This window comes from Coregonus lavaretus (genome assembly GCF_964263955.1).
Source record: "Coregonus lavaretus genome assembly, chromosome: 28".
Taxonomy (NCBI): domain Eukaryota; kingdom Metazoa; phylum Chordata; class Actinopteri; order Salmoniformes; family Salmonidae; genus Coregonus; species Coregonus lavaretus.
The window spans coordinates 41,586,930-41,612,334 of NC_140015.1; the positions used below are offsets into that span (position 1 = coordinate 41,586,930).

At 41.1% G+C, this 25,405-nt stretch overlaps 1 protein-coding gene across 1 annotated transcript; it reads left to right on the forward strand.

Annotated features, from left to right (window-relative positions):
• Positions 1 to 3,872: 3,872 nt before the first annotated feature.
• On the forward strand, positions 3,873 to 24,696 carry LOC311103662 (NACHT, LRR and PYD domains-containing protein 3-like). The gene is made up of 6 exons (XM_084145275.1): positions 3,873 to 4,026; positions 18,811 to 19,121; positions 19,412 to 21,269; positions 23,023 to 23,193; positions 23,533 to 23,706; positions 24,161 to 24,696. Exons 2-5 carry the CDS (start codon positions 18,827 to 18,829, stop codon positions 23,687 to 23,689), a joined length of 2,481 nt encoding a protein of 826 aa, XP_084001401.1. The 5' UTR covers positions 3,873 to 4,026; positions 18,811 to 18,826; the 3' UTR covers positions 23,690 to 23,706; positions 24,161 to 24,696.
• Positions 24,697 to 25,405: the final 709 nt, after the last annotated feature.

Genomic DNA, 25,405 nt, shown 5'->3' on the forward strand with positions numbered 1-25,405 from the left:
CAACTTTCTTCTATATCTCCCAGTGGAGTGGCCATACTGATCCCCATTTGGTGTATTCTGCCAGTCAGTAATATTTTCCCCCTGTTTTATCCATTTACCTAGTGATAACCATTCCTCTGATTACTGCAGTTTATTCCATTAATTTAGGTTCAAATATCCCCCAACAAACCGTTCCATCCTACAGCATAGTAAACACCACCCATGATCTGTTGAAAATCCCCTAAATTCAACATAACAACCCTTTATAAACATCATGCTGAGTGTGTTTTTTTATTTCTTTGAAAAACCCAATTGAAAAATAACAATCAGAGATAGTTAGGCTCAATTTAATTTGGTAGCTCCCTCTTTTGACCTAAATACTGCCTAACTGAGATGAGCTAATCTCTTTCTCCTGGTTATAATCTAAAGATGGTAGTACACACAAAACATGATAGATATATCCCCAGTCTTAACCCATCAATAATTGTTTGTATCAATCTAATTGCTCATAACTAATCCATAAAACCACTCAAAATTCCTCGAGTATACAATTATTATTTAATTGATTACCCTAACTCTGCTACATGTGATCTCATCTCAAATGATCCATTATCAATTATTTGTTCAACCCCCTAGGAAAATCTGTCTCCCCTTCTATTGTTCCTGTCCCCCCTGTTTTACCAATCCAGGACCCACCACAGGCTGGCGCTATTTCCCCAGCACAACAGCCAATGCATACTTGCATCCTAACCAAAATAAATTATCGTTCTAAAATTGTCCAACTATTTTGTATTTTCCCGCTAACCCATTTCAGTTCGCTATTCAATGTCTTTAACTGTTCTCTCTGATTAGGCCCTAATTAATAAAACAAATACTTGCTATCGTTTATCAGCATACGCTTAATGACATTCCTACCATCTGAACTATGTCCTGTCTCTTACATCTCCTCCCCCTCTCCTGCTCCTTCCTGCATTATGGGGGAGGCGCGGAAATGTCCCTACAATCTTCCTTCTTAGGTAATAATGTCATTCGTACCTGTAACATATTTTCATAGACCTATCTTATGCAACTTTTAATACACGTAAAAACTCTCTCTCTCCACCCATTCCCTATTGAATAAGTGAGTTTTTTCTATTTAACCCCAAAACACGCTACAAATAGTCCATTCAACATTACCAAACCAACTACTCCATCGTACCCATTCGATCAACACATCAGCAGTGGAATTTACACTCATAAATGCAGATTGTTACTCCATGCCTTGAAATGATAAATAGATCTCCACCAATAGCATATTACTGATTTCTCATTTTACCCTCTGACACAAAATGAAGTTCCCTCACTGTACTACGTTAGCTCTACCATTATAATTAGTTCAATTGAACCCTCCATCTGCTTTGTACTATATTATACATTACGTCTAAAACAACATTACTTATGGTCAGTTTATTCCAATCACATTATCCAACAACGCCACAATCTTAAACACATATGGGGCGGCAGGCAGTTTAGTGACCAATAGCGCCGCGCCAACAACCGAGAGGTCGCCGGTTCCAATCCCCGAGCCGACCAGGCGAAAAATCTGCCGATGTGCCCTCGAGCAAGGCACTCAACCCCAATTGCTCCAATAAATCGCTCTAGACAAGAGCGTCTGCCAAATTACCAAAAATGTAAACATTCTCTACTTTCTCACCCATGACGCTCGGGTGAGCAAGTTTAGAACATTCTCTCGTCAGATACCCACATGCGTTCCCAGCCATCTCCCAGTCTTTTCTGGCTCCAAAAGCCACACTTTCGCTCTCTCCAGCCCCTCCCCTCGCAACTCTACCTTTTTCTTGTCCAGGGGGAACAGACTTTGTGAGGAGCTGTGAGGAGCTGTTTCTCGTTTTAGCGTGTTTCCAATATTCTGCCGTTATTCAAAGTACTTTAGTCTATTTATTTAAATCAAATAATTCCCACCTAATTAGTCAAAGTCGGTGCATATCTATATCTCAACGATAAACCAAATTATTTCGGTCTAATTGTTTAACCAGTATTTTGCATGGTCAAACGTCAAACATTACATCAAATAATCAACAAAAAAGCCTCAACCCAAGCACCTATAACCAGAATTATGCTATGTCTAACACCAAACGGCACAGTTCAAACATATCAGCTCAACCGTTTCAGTTCAGTCACACAATTCATCACTTTAGTTTTATGTTCCCAATTGTTTTTAACGGGTTATATGGTTTAAGCAACCACAAACCCAACAGTTATCCCCAAATTATACAGTTTGGACAGCCACAGACATCTTAATATACAGGTTTATTATTTTTAATAACCCCTATTCACTATTTTATTTCGTCTGTGATCATTCGTGCACTCATGCATACAACAACACCCAGTGTCCCCCTGACTCTATCCGTATCTAGCCTTCTGATACGTGTCAGTAGCGTAACACTATCTAACATTTAAGTGGCCATTATGATCCTAGCCATATCTCAGTGGATATGTGCCACAACGTTACACTTTGATCAATTAATCCCTGTATCTCACAGTTCCACCATTTGTGGTCCAGAGACTTCAGTATCTTCCTTGATCCTAGCCATATCTCTCTGAATATGTGTCAAAGGAACAATACTCAATTAAAATTTTGGCGCTCCTCTGATCCTAGCCATATCTCGATGGATATGTGTCAGTAGCCAACGCCCTTAGCCAATAATTCCCTGTGTCCACAGTTCTCACCCCTGGTGATCCTAGCCTGGGGACTTCAGTATTTTCTCCGAACCTAGCCATATCTCTCTGGATATGTGTCGGTAAAACAATACTCAACTAAAATTTTGCCGCTCCTCTGATCCTAGCCATATCTCGATGGATATGTGTCAGTAGCCAACGCCCTTAGCCAATAATTCCCTGTGTCTCCAGTTCTCACCCCTGGTGATCCTAGCCTGGAGACTTCAGTACTATTTCCCGATCCTATCCGTACCTAGGCTTCTGGTACGTGCCGGTGAAACAATACTCTACGGTACCAAGGTTTTAACATCACATTCATCACAGGTTTGCATGTCACAATATTGTGCTTATCTACTCATAATAGTTTCATAATTTAGTTCACTTACATCAGACAGGTGTTTCACAAAATAAATTTTAATAAAGCCAATTTGCAGATCTTTAGTTATTTAACAATAGGTATCTGCTTACTTTTAAGTTTGTCCCGGACATTTACCCAGCGAAGTCCCTTCTACCAGATCACGTCGGGGTCACCAATTGTCAAAGTCGCGTCAATTCAAATCTTGTATTAGGAACAAAAGAGGTCAACACGACTTCTAAGATATACTAGTTATTTTAATTAATGCAAAAAACCTTCAATGGTAAATATGATGTTTCGTATATACGGGCTCTCTGAGATACCTCGCAGGGCACCCCAGAGAACTAATCCATTGTTCCAGATTGTTGCTCAAATACTCTGACAGAGAGAATTTCCCACTTCTCTGCTGGCCAATTAGAGTAGAGACTTGAGCGTGGTTTAGACTTACTCAGTCAATCCGTTGATGCATCTCTGTTACCAGGCATATGTCCATATCATAACAACCTGTCATAGTGAGAAGAGCCAGCTCCCTTAGACACCATTCCTACGTCCAAGGAAGGTTCACAGATCACAAAGAACCAGTATATTCCAGCATCTGGAGACACAAATCCCTATCTCCCTTTACCCCCTAAAACAGCTCTTCACATCAATCACAGCTTGCCAGGTGTCACAACCTACATTAGCCCAGTCAAGAATGCATTCTTTCTAAGTTAGTCATCCCATCAATCCAATTATTTAGAAAATAGAACCCAACAGTGTTAAAACAGGTTAGAGCGGTTATCGCCCTATGTCTGTGTCTTTCCCACATAACAAGTGAACTGCCACTGTTGTAAAGTTGGAACAGTCAGTAGCTAATGGATACTTTTGGATACATTGAAACAGAGCTTTATCCCGACAACCAAAGTGTTGCTTTGTGACTAGCCCAATGAACAGGCCTATCAGACCGATGGAATACCAATTGCACCAGTTATAAACAGGTAGTGTATGTGTATTTTAACATTTGAAAAATCGTTTGAAAAATCTGATCTAACAGTTAAATACGTCATGATTTACGTGTTCTAACAGGTCCACAGTGTTAACTAAAATCCGATTTGGATATATTTGGCTGTTTTCGCTGCGTAACATTTAGAAGTTTACCTTTTTCAAGATGAGAAAAAAATTCTGCTAAATGCTCATACTGTAAGCTGGTATAGAAATCGGTGGTGGTAGTTAAAGCCATTTTTAAGTGTAATGCAGTTGATTGGTGATGATGAATATTGGGGTTGACATCCATACATATACTATGATAAAAAAAATAAAAAATAAAATGTCACAGTGTGCAATACATAGGCTAGATGTAGGCTGATTTTGATGGCCGGCAATCACTATATTCTGGATCTTTCCCAACCGGGTGAGTGTGGCGTTTTCATAGTTTTACTCTAAAATGAGACCGACCGCCTTGATTCAGTCTTATGTAGCAACATTTGAAATTGTGTTTTTTTTTTTCTCCATTGGATAAAAGCAGAGACACAGAGCTAGAAAATGGGACATCGTACACTGCATTTAAGGAACAATGGGAAAGTAATTATGCTTTGAAAGTTGATAAACCTGTAGGCCCACTTCTGAGAAAAGAAGAATTGCAGACAATTACATTGATAGAAGATACAATCTCTTTTTTTTTTTTTTTTTTTGGGGGGGGGGGGAATGGATCAGCTTAATATTGCAGATAGATTGTATCTTCTATCAATGTAATTGTCTGCATCACTTCAAATCCCCATGTTTTATTTTATTTTTTATATATATATTCCCCTTTATTACTTTTCAACCCCACCATCCTTTCCCTACTTGGAGTAAATTAGTGAACAACAACGCCCAGGCCTCTACTTCCGGTCTATACTTACTATCTACACCTTATGGACAGAGTTAATTTTACAATAATTCTATATATATATATATATATATATTTATTTATTTTTTTGCTCCTGAACTTCTTCTACTCTCAACCACTCCGATCATTTTCATGATGTCCATCCGGTTTGCTTCTAAATGCCATATCTTTCTAACTGTGCTCTTTCCCAAAAGCTCCCAACATACAACCTATATACTTATTATGGACACAGTAGGCTTACATTATTAGCTATCTTTGTTATTATTTGTTGTTATTTGTTATTAGTCCCATCCTTCAACTCTATTCAATACCTCCCATCTATCTCTTAACACCATCCATATAGGATTTCTATTTGCCATATATATTTCAACCGTACTGTGATGTTTTACAAAAGTTCTGAACCTTTCTATTCTCATTGCTTCTACAGATTGTGAATTAAAAATAAACATTTTTGCTAAAAGTATTATTATATTATTGATTGATTGACTATGACTTTTCAGATCACCCAGTAATGCTATCTGCAAGGTTAGTTCCAGGTAAATATTGCAATCCTTTAGCCATTCCTGGACCTGTGTCCAAAAACAAGCTACAAATGGACAGAACCAAAACAAATGATCTAATGATTCTATCTCTTCACAGCAAAATCTGCAGAGCTGGGAAGATTGTATCCCCCATATAAATAACATTCTATTGGTAGCAAGAATTTTATATAATAATTTAAATTGAAAGATTCTAATTTTTGAATCCGGTGTCGTTTTGCGTGTCAGTTCATAAACACTATGCCATGGGATCGGTACGTCAAAGATCTCTTCCCAACTATTTTGCAATCTATATGGGACGGCTGTCAATCCTTTGGTCCTTAAGTGAAACTGATATACTTTTTTATTTATCACAGTTTTCCTTAACAAATTATGTTCTTTAATGCAAGGCCGACAGCCAAGTTCCTTACTTTCTCCCCCTTCAACTTTCCTCTTCCACTTTTGCGGTAAGGCTGCAATTATTTGGTTGTAATTTTGGGTAGAGCAGACATTTCCATATGTTTTTGTTAGCTGCATGTGCGACATAACTCCACCAGTCCTACCGATGATATCATTTACGAAGATTATAAATTTTTTAAACATTCTGTCAAAAAATAAAGGTTTTTTGTCAATTAGTATATTTGAATTTAACCACAATATTTGTTGCATTATTTGTTCTGTCGTTTCTGGAGGATTAAATTGAAATTGCAACCAACTTTCTATGGCTTGTTTTAGAAATAGTGACATTTGGGAGATTATTTCCTTTTCAAATAACTGAAAGTGAGAGGTTGTAATCTGAATAAAGGGAAAAAGGCCTTTCTTGAACAGTGGGTGAGACAATCTTACAAATTTGCTTGAGAACCAGTTCGGATTTAAGTATAACTTTTGGATGACTGAAGATTTTAGTGATAGGTCTAATGCTTTAATATTTAATAATTTCTGTCCTCCGAATTCATATTCATTATATAAATATGCTCTTTTAATTTTGTCTGGCTTGCCGTTCCAAATAAAATTGAATATTTTTTTCTCATATAATTTAAAAAACTGTTTGCTAGGCGTAGGCAAGACCATAAGCAAATAGGTAAACTGGGATAATACTAAAGAGTTAATCAGGGTGATTTTTCCACAAATTGACAGGTATTTTCCTTTCCATGGTAGTAAGATCTTATCTATTTTTGCTAACTTTCTATTAAAATGTATTGAAGTGAGATCATTTATTTCCTTTGGGATATGTATTCCGAGTATATCCACATCACCATCAGACCATTTTATTGGTAAACTACATGGTAATGTAAAAATTGTATTTTTTAGTGATCCAATACGTAATATAGTACATTTGTCATAATTTGGTTTTAATCCAGAGAGGTTAGAAAATGTATCTAGATCCTCTATGAGGCTGTGGAGGGATTCTAGTTGTGGATCTAAAAGAAAACATGAATCATCTGCGTACAATGACACCTTTGTTTTTAAGCCCTGTATTTCTAATCCTCTGATATTATTATTGGATCTGATTTTAATAGCTAACATCTCGATGGCCACTATAAATAGATATGCCGATAGTGGACAACCTTGTTTCACTCCTCTTGACAGTTTAAAACTTTCTGAGAAATAGCCATTATTTACTATTTTACACCTAGGGTTACTATACATGATTTTGACCCATTTTATAAGAGATTCTCCAAAATTGAAATGCTCCAGGCATTTATATATAAATCCCAGTCGAACTTTATCAAATGCCTTTTCGAAGTCTGCTATGAATAGCAGGCCTGGTTTCCCATATTTTCCATAGTGTTCTATTGTTTCCAATACTTGCCTTATATTATCTCCAATGTATCTTCCATGTAAAAACCCTGTCTGATTAGAATGAATAATATCCGACAATACCTTTTTAATTCTATGCGCTATACATTTTGCTAGGATTTTTGCATCACAACACTGAAGTGTAAGGGGCCTCCAATTTTGTAAATGGACTGGATCTTTATATTTTCCACTTGTATCCTGTTTCAGTAATAATGAGATCAGACCTTCTTCTTGAGTGTCAGATAATCTACCATTTACATAGGAGTGGTTAAAACATGCTAATAACGGTCCTCTTAGTATATCAAAAAAGGTTTGGTATACCTCGATTGGTATGCCATCCAACCCTGGAGTTTTCCCGGACTTAAAGTCTTTAATTGCATCCAGAAGTTCCTCCTCTGTAATTTCACCTTCACATGAGTCTTTCTGTGTGGCTGTTAATTTGACATTATCAATAGAAAAAAAATCTCTACAATTAGCTTCAGTTAGAGGAGATGGAGGCGACTGAAAAGAAAACATATGCTTAAAGTACTTTGTTTCTTCCTTCAAAATATCATTAGGTGAATTATGGGTGACTCCGTCAATTGTAACCAGTTTCATTAAGTTCTTTTTGGTAGCATTCCTATGTTGAAGATTAAAAAAGAATTTTGTGCATTTTTCCCCATATTCCATCCAGTTTGCTTTATTTTTATAATATATTACACTTGATCTTTCTTGAATAAGTTTTTCCATTTCTTTTTGTTTTTCCTCTAATTTATTCTGAGCCTCTATGTTACAGTTTTTATTGCCATCTATCTGTTCTGTTAGACTTTCTATTTCCTTTCTTAGTATAAACTCTTTTGACCTAAATTGCTTTTGTTTTCGAGATGAGTACTGAATTGCATGGCCTCTAAAGGCACATTTAAAGGTGTCCCATACAATAAGGGGATTCGCTGTACCTATGTTATGTTAGACAAAGAAACCTACGCTCTTCTTTGTCTAAACCCATTCATCATCGTTCACACCCTCTTAAGCTTTAGCCCCACCCATCTCTTTAAGGATTCACATGTGAGGTCATGTGCTAAACAGAGTGAGTAGTGTAGTAAAGATGAAGACTAAAAGTGGTAAAAGTAGTAGCCTAAAATAAGGAACAATTCCATGTAAACAGAAAGTGTCCAGATTAAAAAATATTGTATAAATATTAGATGACGCTTACCCAGACACACTTGTCTAAATTGATGGGGTCATGTTAAAGAAATGCTATAACCCCCAGCCACATCTCGCTAAGTGGATGGGTCCCTACAGAAGGTGTAAACGGTACAGCCAAATGGTTACATGCATAGTAGCAATATCAAAAATAGATAGTGTCAATGCCAGTAGAGAAATAATATACAGTAATAAATAATAATAATATATTAATAAATAATATACAGTATGTACAAGAACATTATCAATAACAATATCAGTGATACTGTTGACAGATGAGGTAGTTACATGCATACAATCAGGGGTAAAGTGGCTGAGCAGCAGGATAAACAAATAAATAGTAGCAGCAACGTCTGACGTGTGTGTTAGGAGACAGTGATGTGAATAGAGGCACTGCAGATAGTGCTGATGACTGGGAACTCGCCCCCGGTGATGAACTGGTCCATCCAAACCACGCATGAACAAGGGAATCTACTGTACCAGTCAAAAGTTTGGACACACCTACTCATTCAATGGTTTTTTCTTTATTTTCAAACTAAATTGTAGAATAATAGTGAAGACTATGAAATAACACATATGGAATCATGTAGTAATCAAAAAAATGTTAAACAAATCTAAATATATTTTATATTGGAGATTCTTCAAATAGCCACCCTTTGCCTTGATGACAGCTTTGCACACTCTTGGCATTCTCTCAACCAGCTTCACCTGGAATGCTTTTCCAACAGTCTTGAAGGAGTTCCCACATATGCTGAGCACTTGTTGGCTGCTTTTCCTTCACTCTGCCATTCGACTCATCCCAAACCATCTCAATTGGGTTGAGGTCGGGGTATTGTGGAGGCCAGGTAATCTGATGCAGCACTCCATCACTCTCCTTCTTGGTCAAATAGCCCTTACACAGCCTGGAGGTGTGTTGGGTCATTGTCCTGTTGAAAAACAAATCATAGTCCCACTAAATCCCAAACCAGATGGGATGGCGTATTGCTTCATAATGCTGTGGTAGCCATGCTGGTTAAGTGTGCCTTGAATTCTAAATAAATCACAGACAGTGTCACCAGCAAAGCACCCCCACACCCCCACACCATAACACCTCCTCCATGCTTTACGGTGGGAAATACACCGTAAAATAAACCCGCGTCTCGCAAAGACATGGCAGTTGGAACCAGAAATCTCAAATTTGGACTCAAATTTCCACCGTTCTAATATCCATTGCTTGTGTTTCTTGGCCCAAGCAGGTCTCTTCTTATTATTGGTGTCCTTTAGTAGAGGTTTCTTTGCAGCAATTCGACCATGAAGGCCTGATTCACGCAGTCTCCTCTGAACAGTTGATGTTGAGATGTGTCTGTTACTTGAACTCTGTGAAGAATTTATTTGGGCTGCAATCTGAGGTGCAGTTAACTCTAATGAACTTATCCTCTGCTGCAGAGGTAAATCTGGGTCTTCCTTTCCTGTGGCGGTCCTCATGAGAGCCAGTTTCATCATAGCGCTTGATGGTTTTTGCGACTGCACTTGAAGAAACGTTCAAAGTTCTTGACATTTTCCGGATTGACTGACCTTCATGTCTTAAAGTAATGATGGAATGTCGTTTCTCTTTGCATATTTGAGCTGTTCTTGCCATAATATGGACTTGGTATTTTACCAAATAGGGCTATATTCTGTATACCACCCCTACCTTGTCACAGCACAACTGATTGGCTCAAACGCATTAAGAAGGAAAGAAATTCCACAAATTAACTTTTAACATGGCACACCTGTTAATTGAAATGCATTCCAGGTGACTACCTCATGAAGCTGGTTGAGAGAACGCCAAGAGTGTGCAAAGTTGTCATCAAGGCATGGCTACTGTCACGCTCTGGCTCCGGGACTCTGTAATTTGAGCCAGGGTGTGTTCATTCGTTGGGTGTATTTCTATGTTTGTATTTCTGTTGGGTTTATTTCTATGTTTGGTCAATGACTCCCAATCGGAGGTAACGAGTGTCAGCTGTCGGCTCGTTATCTCTGATTGGGAGCCATATTTAATCTGTATGTTTTCCTGTGGGTGTTGTGGGTTTTTGTTCCGTTTCGGTATGTTTAACCGTTGGACTTCACGAGTCGTGTTTTGGTTTGTTCGTTAATTAAAATAAAGTCATGTTTGTATCACACGCTGCGCCTTGGTCCGCTTCCTGTAACGACGATCGTGACAGAAAAACCCACCAAGATGGGACCAAGCAGCGTGTCCAGGAGCCATCGCCGGGGAGATCCCTCACAGATCTCCTTCGCCTCCTGGACTGGGTCAAGCCGAGTGAGGAAGAGAGGGGCTTGACATTATGGCAGAAGGGCGAGAAGCTGGCGAGGGACATGGAGACCTGGGCCACGGGTAGGAGAGACGCCCCGAAAATTTTTAGGGGGGGGCTCACGACGGCGGACCAGCAGGAGGCCGCGATAGAGCGGTCCAGTGGGTTGCCGGAGAAGGCCGCCGGGTTACGGGGGCCACTGGTCAAAGAGGGGATGGAGGAAGTAGAGGCACGGCGAGAGGTACTGGCGTGTGTTGCCAGTCCGGTCCGGCCCGTTCCAGATCCCGGTGTAGGGCCAGTGGTGTGTGTCCCCAGTACAGTCCGGCCCATCCAAGCTTCCCGCACCAAGCCAGTGGTGTGCGTCGTCAGTCCAGTCCGGCCCATTCCTGCTCCCCGCATCAAGTCTGTGGTGCGTCTCGTCAGCCCGGCTCTGCCCGTTCCTGCTCTCCGCACCAGGTCTGTGGTGCACGTCGCCAGTTCAGCCCGGCCTGTCCCTGCTCCCCGCATCAAGTCTGTGGTGCGTCTCGTCAGCCCGGCTCTGCCCGTTCCTGCTCCCCGCACCAGGTCTGTGGTGCGCTTCGTCAGCCCTATCCGGCCCAGTCCTGCTCCCCGCACCAAGTCTGTGGTGCGTTTCGTCAGCCCTGTCCGGCCCGGTTCCGCTCTCCGCACCAAGTCAGGGGTGCGCTTCGTCAGCCCGGTCCGGCCCATTCCTGCTCCCCGCGCCAAGGCAGTGGTGCGCGTCGTCAGCCTGGTAAGGCCCGTTCGTCCTCCACGCACCAAGCCAGGGGCGCGTGTCGTCAGTCCGGCTCCGGCCAGCGGGGCTAGACAGGACCAGGGGTACTTTGGGGGGTGGGAGAGGAGGTGGGGATCAAGGCCAGAGCCAGAGCCACCGCCGAGGAGGTATGCCCACCCAGCCCTCCCTTGTTTAGCCCGTATTGAGGCGCGGTCGCAGTCCGCGCCTTTAGGGGGGGGGTACTGTCACGCTCTGGCTCCGGGACTCTGTAATTTGAGCCAGGGTGTGTTCATTCGTTGGGTGTATTTCTATGTTTGTATTTCTGTTGGGTTTATTTCTATGTTTGGTCAATGACTCCCAATCGGAGGTAACGAGTGTCAGCTGTCGGCTCGTTATCTCTGATTGGGAGCCATATTTAATCTGTATGTTTTCCTGTGGGTGTTGTGGGTTTTTGTTCCGTTTCGGTATGTTTAACCGTTGGACTTCACGAGTCGTGTTTTGGTTTGTTCGTTAATTAAAATAAAGTCATGTTTGTATCACACGCTGCGCCTTGGTCCGCTTCCTGTAACGATGATCGTGACAGCTACTTTGAAGAATCTCAAATAAAACATTTAGATGAAAACATCTGAAATATATTTTGATTTGTTTAACACTTTTTTGGTTACTACATGATTCCATATGTGTTATTTCATAGTTTTGACGTCTTCACTATTATTCTACAATGTAGAAAACACTAAAAATAAAGAAAAACCCTGGAATGAGTAACTTTTGACTGGTAGTTGTGACGAGTACTGAGGATATGAAGAGGCAATGTGAAGGAGGAGATGTGACAGTAGTGTATATATGTCCTTAATCAGTATGAAGGAGGAAATGTTGCTTACTTGTTGAGCTAAATCAAAGCAGTAATGCATCCTGATGTCTTTGCTTGCTGGTTCAGTAGGGCCCTCCAGAGACAACTGCAGGTCTTGACAGGTGGTCTTGCAGTCAGCAACCATCTTCTGGTAGACAGACCGTTCACTCTGAACAAGCAGGAGATGCTTCTCTTGCTTCTTCAGCTTGGCTGATTTAACATCTTCTGGCAGACTGGCAGATCTGAAGACCTAATAGTTATTCCTATGGCACTGCCAGCACAGGTCTGTCCTGGGCTTAGTGCTTGAGATGTGGGGCAGCAATTTTCTCCACAGATTCCCGATGGAAGACAGCCCGACTACACGAACCTCTGGAAAATACACAAATAATGTGAGATCAATAAAAGTAGTGCCAATCATGTTGGAGGTAAATTAAAATAATCAAAAGACGTGTTGTTTATGCTTTACATACCAAGTGTTGTCATCGATTCCTTGTAGAGATGCCACACCGCTGCTTCTGTCACATGAGATGGCAGCAGCTTTCCACCAAAGGGTTTGTGTCCTGGGTGGCGTCCTGGTAATACTATTGCATTATCCTCTGCGTAGTTGTTGATGAAGTTCACAACTCGCTGCAAGTCCTCGTGCTTCAGGTGTAACCTGTTCTTGCTTGGGCCGGCTCTCTTTCTGATGGGAGGCACAGGACCATTCTCCTTGTATGACTGGTGGAGGACAGTCAGGTGTGTTCTACTGATGCTGAAAGACAAATTCCAGTAAACAAATATTTTTGTCACGCCCTGACTCTGGGGACTCGTATTTGTTGAGTCAGGGTGTGTATTTTCTGTGTTGTGTTTTGCTATGTTGATTTTCTATGTTTAGATCTAGATCGTGTAGATCTATGTTGGCCTGGGTGGTTCCCAATCAGAGGCAGCTGTAGCTCGTTGTCTCTGATTGGGGACCATACTTTGGCAGCCTATTGGCACTAGTGGGTTGTGGGATCTTGTTCCGTGTTAAGGTATGTTGTGTTGTGCTGCCTTGGACGTCACGTATCGTTTGTTTACCAATAGGTGCCCTTCTTTGCGAGGCATTGGAAAACCTCCCTGGTCTACGTGGTTGGATCTGTGTTTGAAATTCACTGCTCAACTGAGGGATCTTATAGATAATTGTATGTGTGGGGTACAGAGATGAGGTAGTCATTTAAAAATCATGGTAAACACTATTATTGCACACAGAGTGAGTCCATGCAACTTATGTGACTTGTTAAGCACATTTTTACTCCTGAACTTATTTAGGCTTACCATAACAAAGGGGTTGAATACTTATTGACTCAAGACATTAAATTTTGTATTAATGTGTAAAGATTTCGAGAAACATCATTAAAGTTATATAAAGAACCATTGCTAGGGTCATTTTAAGATGTCAGGCTTGAAAATCCGTTCAGTCATTTTCGGACAGTGAGGTACTACCCAAACCAGATCAAACTAGACGCATCTGGTTTCAATTGGCCAAGTCACGTCATTTGATCTTCTACCGTGATCTAGTGGATGAACTGGGAATCAGACATGAGATCGGATTACATCAGTGAAAGGGTTACGACTTCAGCTTTCTCCTCATACGTACTGCATATCGTTCCTGTAAAACGATAAATGAAGGCATGGCAGACCCATGGCACGTTGCACATGGTGCTTTCAAGACAACTGGGGACTTGGAAAAAAACGAGGTCAAATCATGACATCAGTGATCTTCAGGTCGGACCTCTTGAAAGAGGCCAGAGTTCCAGACTTGGAATTCCGAGTAGGATGACCATTCAAAATGATTTTATCCCAGTCAGAGCTCATTTTCTTTGACTTCCCAGTTGTCGCGAAAGCACTGAAGTCGGAAGTGGGAGATTTCAGAGTTCCCAGTTGTTTTTGAAAGCCCTGCACTGTCATTTTGAATATTGAATAGCTCCCCGTGTGTTTATACTAGAGATTTACCGGTATGTGTGGTGGCTTCAGCTCAATCCCCTCTTTCCGCCGATGTGAAGTTTTGCGCCTATTCTAGAACATGGGGCTTGTGTAACTGATATTTTTTCTACACATGAGAGAGTAAAACCCGAACCGTGTGAGCTACAAACGAATGTCACCAATATCGAAAGGGGAGACTCTCATGAACATGACAGTTGTTTGGCTCTATGACATCTGCAAGCCTCAGGCAAAACGTGCATAGGGGGTCAAATGTGCCAAAAATAACGTGACCAAAATCGAAATCTTTTTTTCCCCCTGAGTTTTCTTAGACTATGTCTCCTAGATATAAAAATCAAATCGAATCAAATTGTATTGATCACATGCGCCGAATACAACAGGTGTAGACCTTACAGTGAAATGCTTATTTACAAGCCCTTAAACAACAATGCAGTTTTTAGAAAGAATACCAAAAAAAATCACAAAAAATACAATATGAAATAATACGAAATAAAAGTAACAAATAATTAAAGAGCAGCAGTAAAAACAACAATAGCGAGGCTATATACAGGGTTAACCCTAACCCTAACCCTAACACTAACCCTAACCCTAACCGAGTCAATATGCGGGGGCACCGGTTAGTCAAGGTAATTGAGGTAATATGTACATGTAGGTAGAGTTATTGAAGTGACTATGCATAGATAATAAACAGAGTAGCAGCAGCGTAAAAGAGGGGGGGGGGGGCAATGCAAATAGTCTGGGTAGCCATTTGATTAGATGTTCAGGAGTCTTATGGCTTGGGGGTAGAAGCTGTTTAGAAGCCTCTTGGACCTAGACTTGGTGCTCCGGTACGTCTTGACGTGCGGTAGCAGAGAGAACAGTCTATGACTAGGGCCTTCCTCTGACACCGCCTGGTATAGAGGTCCTGGATGGCAGGAAAATTGGCCCAATTGATGTACTGGGCCTTACGCACTACCCTCTGTAGTGCCTTGCGGTCAGAGGCCGAGCAGTTGTCATACCAGGCAGTGAAGCAACCAGTCAGGATGCTCTCGATGGTGCAGCTGTAGAACCTTTTGAGGATCTGAGGATCCATGCCAAATCTTTTCAGTCTCCTTAGAGGGAATAGGTTTTGTCGTGCCCTCTTCACGACTGTCTTGGTGTGCTTGGACCATGTTAGTTTGTTGGTGATGTGGACACCAAGGAACTTGAAGCTCTCAACCTGCTCCACTACAGCCCTGTCGATGAGAATGGGGGCGTGCTCGGTCCTCTTCTTTTTCCTGTAGTCCACAATCATCTCCTTTGTCTTGATCATGTTGAGGGAGAGGTTGTTGTCCTGGCACCACATGCCAGGTCTCTGACCTCCTCCCTAAAGGCTGTCTCGTCGTTGTCGGTGATCAGGCCTACCACTGTTGTGTCATCGGCAAACTTAATGATGGTGTTGGAGTCGTGCCTGGCCATGCAGTCATGGGTGAACAGGAAGTACAGGAGGGGACTGAGCACGCACCCCTGACGGAACCCGTGTTGAGGATCAGCTTTGCTGATGTGTTGTTACCTACCCTTACCACCTGGGGGCGGCCCGTCAGGAAGTCCAGGATCCAGTTGCAGAGGGAGGTGTTTAGTCCCAGGGTCCTTAGCCTAGTGATGAGGAACACTATTTTTTACATTTTAGTCATTTAGCAGACGCTCTTATCCAGAGCGACTTACAGTTAGCGCATACATTATTTTATCGAACCCACAACCCTGGCGTTGCAAACGCCATGCTCTACCAACTGAGCTACATCCCCTGTGTTGAACAATGAGCTGTAGTCAATGAATAGGATTCTCACATAGGTGTTCCTTTTGTCCAGGCGTGAAAGGGCAGTGTGGAGTGCAATAGCGATTGCATCATCTGTGGATCTGTTTGGGCGGTATGCAAATTGGAGTGGGTCTAGGGTTTCTGGGATAATGGTGATTATGAGAGCCTTGACCAGCCTTTCAAAGCACTTCATGGCTACAGACGTGAGTGCTACGGGTCGATAGTCATTTAGGCAGGTTACCTTAGTGTTCTTGGGCATTGGGACTATGGTGGTCTGCTTGAAACATGTTGGTATTACAGACTCAGACAGGGAGAGGTTGAAAATGTCAGTGAAGACACGTCCTGGTAATCCGTCTGGCCCTGCGGTCTTGTGAATGTTGACCTGTTTAAAGGTCTTACTCACATCGGCTATGGAGAGCGTGATTACACAGTCGTCCGGAACAGCTGATGCTCTCATGCATGTGATCGAGATGTGGTTGTCCCACTGGCTATCCTAAGTTGAATGCACCAATTTGTAAGTCGCTCTGGATAAGAGCGTCTGCTAAATGACTTAAATGTAAATGTAATGTTTCAGTGTTACTTGCTTCGAAGCTCGCGGCTGTGCTTCCCTTTGTAGTCTGTAATAGTTCGCAAGCCCTGCCACAGCCGACGAGCATCGGAGCCGGTGTAGTACGATTCAATCGTAGTCCTGTATTGACGATTCGCCTGTTTGATGGTTCGTCGGAGGCCATAGCGGGATTTCCTATAAGCTTCCGGGTTAGAGTCCCGCTCCTTGAAAGCGAAGGCTCTACCCTTTAGCTCAGTGTGGATGTTGCCTGTAATCCATGGCTTCTGGTTGGGGTATGTACGTACAGTCACTGTGGGGACAACGTCATCGATGCGCTTATTGATGAACCCAGTGACTGATGTGGTAAACTCCTCAATGCCATCTGAAGAATCCCGGAACATATTCCAGTCTGTGCTAGCAAAACAGTCCTGTAGCTTAGCATCTGCGTCATCTGACCACTTTTTTTATTGACGAGTCATTGGTGCTTCCTGCTTTCGTTTTTGCTTATAAGCAGGAATCAGAAGGATAGAATTATGGTCAAATTTGCCAAATGGAGGGCGAGGGAGAGATTTGTACGGGTCTCTGTGTGTGGAGTAAAGGTGGTCTGGAGGTTTTTTTCCCTCTGGTTGCACATTTAACATGCTGGTAGAAATGAGGTTATACTGATTTAAGTTTCCCTGTATTAAAGTCCCCGGCCACTAGGAGTGCCGCCTCTTGATGAGCGTTTTCCTGTTTGCTTATGGCCGTATACAGTTAATTGAGTGCGGTCTTAGTGCCAGCATCGGTTTGTGGTGGTATATAGACAGCTACGAAGACAATGGATGAAAACTCTCTTGGTAGATAGTGTGGTCTACAGCTTATCATGAGATACTCTTCCTCAGGCGAGCAAAACCTTGAGATTTCCTTTGCATAGACCGCCACCCCTTGTCTTACCAGAGGCTGCTGTTCTATCCTGCCGATACAGTGTATAACCCGCCAGCTGTATGTTATCCATGTCGTCGTTCAGCCACAACTCGGTGAAACATAAGATATTACAGTTTTTAATGTCCCGTTGGTAGGATATTCGTGCCTGTAATTCGTCCACTTTATTATCAGGTGATTGTAAATTGGACAATAGTATTGATGGCAAAGGCAGATTAGCCACTCGTCACCGGCTCCTTACCAGGCACCCCAATCTCCTTCCGCAATATCTCCTTTTCTTTCTACTGCGAATGACGGGGATGAGAGCCCTGTCGGGTGTCTGGAGAAAATCCCTCTCGTCCGACTCATTAAAGAAAAATTATTTGTCCAGTTCAAGGTGAGTAATCGCTGTTCTGATGTCCAGAAGCTCTTTTCGGTCATAAGAGACGGTAGCAGCAACATTATGTACAAAATAAGTTACAAACAGTGCGAAAAAACACACAAAATAGCACGGTTGGTTAAGAGTCCATAAAACGGCCGCCATCTTCCGGACAGACACTTATGATTTATTTTTTGACTGTCTGTTTTGCCATTTATGAATGTGTTATTCAATGCGCTTCTATGGGCTATAGCAGTAAAGGCCAAATTCAATGTTTCATCAAATTGTTTTATAAAAAAAATGTACCTACAGGGATCCTAAAATTCAAAATCAAATAGCTAAATGATCAATTTTATGACCATCTTAATACAAATCCATATGTTAGCTTAGTAGATATTGCGATCTAAAGGCTCAGACCTACAGGGGTTAAAAAGGCTTTTACACATGTTTAGAACACCACCATTAGATAAAAGATATGACAATTATTTATTTATATATTTTTTATATCCTTTTGGAATGGTAATTGGTAACACGTATTTTATTTCAAACCTAGACTTTCAAACCTCTTATTCCCCAACATGGGGACAATTTTGGAACCAATTCCAAAAATACAGTAAACACTTATTTTTTTTAATAGCTTTTCTTTACCGGCTGTTGCTCTGTCATAGTCACGTTGTTGTACCAGAATCCCACGGTTCTTACCTTTTTTTAACAGGACTAAGTATGTGTTTGAAATCAAAATGTATCTAATGGTAGTTTACAATATGTGTAAATGCCACCAGAGGACATCTGAGTTTTAAATGGTTTGTCCTATTTTCTACTGGGGTAGATCTAAATGTTTTACTAAATATTAAGTGGAAAATAGTAGTAATGTAAGTCATAGCAAATAATAATAGTACTGTTTCTCACAATAGTGCAGATGTTGGGGCCTTGGTCTGGGGGTGTAGATTATGATGCTACATGCTCTGTTGTTTAACAGTTTCCACTGACCTACAATGACCCCATCTATTAAAGAGCGGCTCCTGGCCATTCTGGATGATCTTGGCTCTGAGGAGCTGAAGAACTTTAAGTGGCATCTAACTATAGATAACCTGCTGGATGGCTTCCTTCACATTCCAATGGGCCAGCTGGAGAAATCTGACAGACAGGACACAGTGGATCAGATGGTGCAGAAATACAGGGAAAATGGGGCTGTGAAGATCACACTGGAGGTCCTGAAGAAGATGAGCCGTAACGATCTCGCTGAGAAGCTAAAAAGAGACTGTCCAACAGGAAACTCAGAATTCATAGGTGCGTGTGTCTCTAAGGTTTTGAGCAAATAAATATACATTATACTGTATTGTTGAAATAAGAAATTCTATATACATTCTAAAATAAGTTATATACAGTTTGTTATTGGCTAACCCTGTAAAACTACCCCTTTCTTTTAAATGTGCATTAATTTCATGTGCTTAGATTTTTCCAATAACCAGATATAATGTAAAATAAACTAAAAATATATTTGTTTATTGTGTATTGTTGAGCATCTAGAGAACAGCATATGCTTGCCTACTTGCTAACTATTCTATAACCATTGTCAGGTCCTTCGGATGAAGTTGTTGAGAAGTACCAACAAGAACTCAAACTGAAACTAAAAGAGAAGTTTCAGCATGTATTCAACGGGGTGGCAAAGCAGGGCGATAAGCAACTTCTCAATGAGATCTACACAGAGCTCTACATCACAGAGGGAGGAAGTGGAGGGGTCAATAATGAACATGAGGTGAGACAGATTGAGATGACATCCAAGAATCCAGCAAGACCAGAGGCTAAAATCATCTGCAATGACATCTTCAAACAATCACCTGGAAAAGACAAACCTATCAGAACTGTGCTGACAAAGGGAGTCGCTGGCATTGGAAAAACAGTTGCTGTGCAGAAGTTCATTCTGGATTGGGCTGAAGGGAAAGCCAATCAGGATATCCAATTCATAATTTCACTCCCTTTTCGGGAGCTGAATTTGCTGAGGGGGAAAAAGTACAGTTTAGTGGAACTTCTACATAAATGTGTCAGAGAGACTAGAGTGATTGAGAGGGACTTTTTGAATCACATTTTAACAAAATTGCAAAAACCAAGAAACTACAATGAGAGCGAGTACAAAGTTTTGTTTGTCCTTGATGGTCTGGATGAGTGCCGACTGACACTCGACTACGACAACTGTCAGAGCTGGTGTGATGTCACAGAGCCAACCTCCGTGGACGTGCTGCTGACAAACCTCATCAATGGGAATCTGCTTCCACCTGCTCTCCTCTGGATAACCTCCAGACCTGCAGCAACCAATCACATCCCTCCTGAGTGTGTTGACCAGGTGACAGAGGTACGAGGGTTCAATGAGCCACAGAAGGAGGAGTACTTCAGGAACAGATACAGGGATGAGGACCTGGCCAACAGAATCCTCTCACACATAAAGACATCAAGGAGCCTCCACATCATGTGTCACATACCAGTCTTCTGTTGGATCTTAGCTTCAGTTCTGGAGCATGTGTTGAGTACAGATAAGAATGAGGAGATGCCCAAGACTCTGACTCAATTATTTATTGGGTTACTGGTATTTCAGATCAAACAGAAGAATGAGAAATATCACAAGAAAGGTGAGCGAGATCCACACTTGTATAAAGAGAGCTTCATGGCACTGGGGAAACTTGCTTTTAACCAGCTAGAAAATGGCAACCTCATTTTCTATGAGGCAGACCTGAAAAAGTGTGGTATTGATGTCACTGAAGCTTCAGTGTACTCAGGACTGTGCACACAGATCTTTAGGGAGGACTATGGGCCGTTCCAGGACAAGGTGTACTGCTTCGTGCATCTGAGCGTTCAGGAGTTTCTGGCTGCGTTATACGTTTTCCTCTCCTTCAACAACAGCAATGAAAACCCAATGACCAAAGACCAATTCTTCATCAGAAATATTAAAATGAAGTTCACGTTGAACCCTGCTTTCACCTTCCACCAGATTGCAGTGGATAAAGCCTTACAGAGTGAGAATGGACACCTGGACCTGTTCCTCCGTTTCCTTCTGGGCCTCTCACTGGAGTCCAATCAGAAGCACTTACAAGGTCTACTGACAAAGACAAGAAGCACCAGAAGCAGCTCACTGTGCCATGAGGAAACAATCAAGTACATCAAGAAGAAGATCAGGAACACTCCCTCTCCAGAGAGGTGCATCAATCTGTTCCACTGCCTGAATGAACTGAATGACCATTCTCTAGTGGAGGAGATCCAAAGATACCTGCATTCAGGAAATCTGTCCAAAACCAAACTGTCACCTGCACAGTGGTCAGCTCTGGTCTTTGTGTTGCTGACTTCAGAAGAGGAGCTGGATGTGTTTGACCTGAAGAAATACTCCAGATCAGAGGAAGGTCTTCTGAGGCTGCTGCAAGTGGTCAAAGCCTCCACAACTGTTCTGTAAATACATGTTTAAAAAAAATATATATATATATACAGTACCAGTCAAAAGTTTGGACACACCTACTCATTCAAGGGTTTTTCTTTATTTTTACTATTTTTTACATTGTAGAATAATAATGAAGACATCAAAACTATGAAATAACACATATGGAATCATGTAGTAACCAAAAAAGTGTTAAACAAATGAAAATATATTTCAGATGTTTTCATCTAAATGTTTTTGCTTTGCCCACTCTTGGCATTCTCTCAACCAGCTTCACTTGGAATGCTTTTCCAACAGTCTCGAAGGAGTTCCCACATATGCTGAGCACTTGTTGGCTTCTTTTCCTTCACTCTGCGGTCCGACTCATCCCAATCCATCTTAATTGGGTTGAGGTCGGGTGATTGTGGAGGCCAGGTCATCTGATGCAGCACTCCATCACTCTCCTTCTTGGTCAAATAGCCCTTACACAGCCTGGAGGTGTGTTGGGTCATTGTCCTGTTGAAAAACAAATGATAGTCCCACTAAGCGCAAACCAGATGTGATGGCGTATTGCTGCAAAATGCTGTGGTAGCCATGCTGATTAAGTGTGCCTTGAATTCTAAATAAATCACTGACAGTGTCACCAGCAAAGCACCATCACACCTCCTCCTCCATGCTTCACCGTGGGAACTACACATGCAGAGATAATCCGTTCACCTACTCTGCGTCTTACAAAGACACGGTGGTTGGAACCAAAAATCTAAAATTTGGACTCATCAGACCAAAGGACAGATTTCCACCAGTGTAATGTCCATTGCTCGTGTTTCTTGGCCCAAGCAAGACTCTTCTTATTATTGGTGTCCCTTAGTAGTGGTTTCTTTACAGCATTTCGACCATGAAGGCCTTATTCACGCAGTCTCCTCTGAACAGTTGATGTTGAGATGTGTCCGTTACTTGAACTCTGTGAAGCATTTATTTGGGTTGCAATTTCTGAGGCTGGTAACTCCAATGAACTTTCCTCTGCAGCAGAGAAAACTCTGGGTCTTCATTAGATCCAGTTTCATCATTGCGCTTGATGGTTTTTGCGACTGCACTTGAAGAAACTTTGAAAGTTCTTGAAATGTTCCGTATTGACTGACCTTCATGTCTTAAGTCGCTCTGGATAAGAGCGTCTGCTAAATGACTAAAATGTAAATGTAAATGTCTTAAAGTAGTAATGAACTGTCGTTTCTCTTTGCTTATTTGAGCTGTTCTTGCCATAATATGGACTTGGTCTTTTACCAAATACGTCTATCTTCTGTATACCACCCCTACTTTGTCACAACACACCTGATTGGCTCAAACGCATTAAGAAGGAAATAAATCCCACAAATTAACTTTTAAGAAGGCACACCTGTTAATTTAAATGCATTCCAAGTGACTACCTCATGAAGCTGGTTGAGAGAATGCCAAGAGCGTGCATAGCTGTCATCAAGGCAAAGGGTGGCTACTTTGAAGAATCTCAAATATAAAATATATTTCGATTTGTTTAACACTTTTTTGGTTACTACATGATTCCGTATGTGTTATTTCATAGTTTTGATGTCTTCACTATTATTCTATTAAATAGTAAAAATAAAGAAAAACCCTTGAATGAGTAGGTGTGTCCAAACTTTTGACTGGTACTGTATATATCATCAGTTAGAATCCACATGAGCAAATTACATATTCATTGTTGATTCTCAAATGTTCTGCTACATGTACACACAGTTGTCTAAATTCATGTTCATTGTGTTTTACTTTTCAAAGGCTTAATGGGTGTAACCTCACTGTGAAATGCTGTGAAGCCTTGGCCTCAGCTTTCAACTCAACCTCAAACCTAAGAGAGTTGGACTTAAGTGACAACAACCTGCAGGATTCAGGAGTGGAGCTGCTCTGTGCTGGACTGGAGAATCCACACTGCAAACTGCAGACACTGAGGTCAGTAGTCTGTATTAGTTCACTAAAGGGGATAGTTAATTATGTGATCTACAAGTATTTATAGAGGACAATATCAGACTAATGAGTTTGGTCTCAGCTGAATTTAAATGTCATAGTTACCTAACTGCAAATTAATGTTTGGAAGAGGAAGAAATACACAATCTTTTGATATTGTTTATTTTTATTTTCAAGATGCTTTACTTATTGAAGTCAAATGTTTTTAGTTATAGAATTATGTGATTGTAGTATTATTGTTATGAGGTCATTTTTACATGCAAATGTCACCTGCCATTTCCCTTTTCACCACTAGAGGGTGTAAATATGTGATAAAATCTGCAGGTTGTCACGCTGTCTGGTCACAAAGAAAGGCTGTGCTTCTCTGGCCTCAGCTCTGAGGTCAAACCCCTCCTACCTGAGAGAGCTGGACCTGAGCTACAATATCCCAGGAGAGTCCGGAGCGAAGCAGCTCTCTGTTGGACTGGAGGATCCACACTAGAGATTGGAGAAACTCAAGTATGTGGTGAGGGTTTGTGGAGTTTGTGTCAATGCATGTGTGACATGGACAATTTTGGTTCAGGTTTCCTGGGTTAGTTCTAACCATTTAATCAGGGGCACAACTTTCACTGGGGACTGGGGGGACATGTCCCAGCCACATTCTGAAATGGCATTTTGTGCCCCCCCCCCCCCCCCCCCGATTTATAATTGGAATGTGATACAAAATGAGGCAACGGTGTATACAAAACGGTATACAAAACGGTGTGCTTTAGGACCATGCAGATGCCTCCGAGCGGTCGGGTAGGCTCTTTGGAGTGTTTATCCAACTGGGATTTTTTTTTTAAATTGCCCCCCCCCACTTCTAAAACCAAAGTTGCTCCCTTGCATTTAATATCCAACAAACAATATTTGAACTGATATCAGTGTGTGTATGTGTGTGTTTTACTGAATCACTGTTCTGCTTCTCTTACAGTGTTGACCACTGTGGAGAGTACTGGCAGCTGAAAAAATGTAATGTTGACTGCTGTGAAGAAATGTGAAATGTGTTATTAGTGATGAAACAGGAAATAGCATAACCTCACTAAGAGTCTTTGTCAAGTTACTCAACTGGTCAAATTAAATATAAGCTACCATTTTAAGGAAGTAGAATCAGACACTATTCCCACTGGGCACTGGGCACAGACATCAGTTCAACGTCTTGTTTGATTTACATTTGGTTGAGCTACTAACCTGAATTCAAACTGAATTCAACAAAAAATGTCACCCTGTCATTGGATTTAGGTTCAAAGTTAGGTGAAAAAATACAAACTTCCCTTACGTCGATGACTTTTTGCAAATCCAAACTGTTTTCCACATTGATTCAATGTCATCACAGACATTTGTTTTTTTTATGACATGGAAACAATGTTGATTCAACCAGTTTTTGCCCAGTGGAATGTACTGTATAAGCTTGAATACAAAGGTCATATAAAGTTTAGAATTTAGATTAAAAGACGATAAATGAAATACAAAAAAACATATTATTTGCAAGTATTCTCTTTTTTTTTTTTTTTTTTGGGTAGATCAGCTTTAATATTGCAGATAGATTGTAACTTCCATCAGTGTAATTGTCTGCATCACTTCCAATCCCCCATATGTTTTTTCTTCTCGCATATATATATATGCATATATATATATACATACACATATACATACATATATACAAATATATATATATATATATATACATACATACATACATACATACATACATACATACATACATACATACAGTGGGGGAAAAAAGTATTTAGTCAGCCACCAATTGTGCAAGTTCTCCCACTTAAAAAGATGAGCGAGGCCTGTAATTTTCATCTTAAAGAAGAAGTTACACGTCTGTGAGAGCCAGAAATCTTGCTTGTTTGTAGGTGACCAAATACTTATTTTCCACCATAATTTGCAAATAAATTCATAAAAAATCCTACAATGTGATTTTCTGGATTTTTTTGTCTGTCATAGTTGACGTGTACCTATGATGAAAATTACAGGCCTCTCTCATCTTTTTAAGTGGGAGAACTTGCACAATTGGTGGCTGACTAAATACTTCCCCCCCCCCCCCCACTGTATTCTCTCTTTTCTTTTTAACTGAAACACTAAAAAACATTATTTACAAGTATTCTCTCTTTTCTTTTCTTTTTAACTGCTTTTTATTGTGTCAGTACAGTACATATTCAATATA

Coding starts and splice junctions, on each gene's coding strand:
- LOC311103662 (XM_084145275.1), top strand. CDS start 18,827: ATGACCCCATCTATTAAAGAGCGGCTCCTGGCCATTCTGGATGATCTT. Junction 19,122..19,411: donor AGGAAACTCAGAATTCATAG/GTGCGTGTGTCT, acceptor AACCATTGTCAG/GTCCTTCGGATGAAGTTGTT. Junction 21,270..23,022: donor AAAGCCTCCACAACTGTTCT/GTAAATACATGT, acceptor TACTTTTCAAAG/GCTTAATGGGTGTAACCTCA.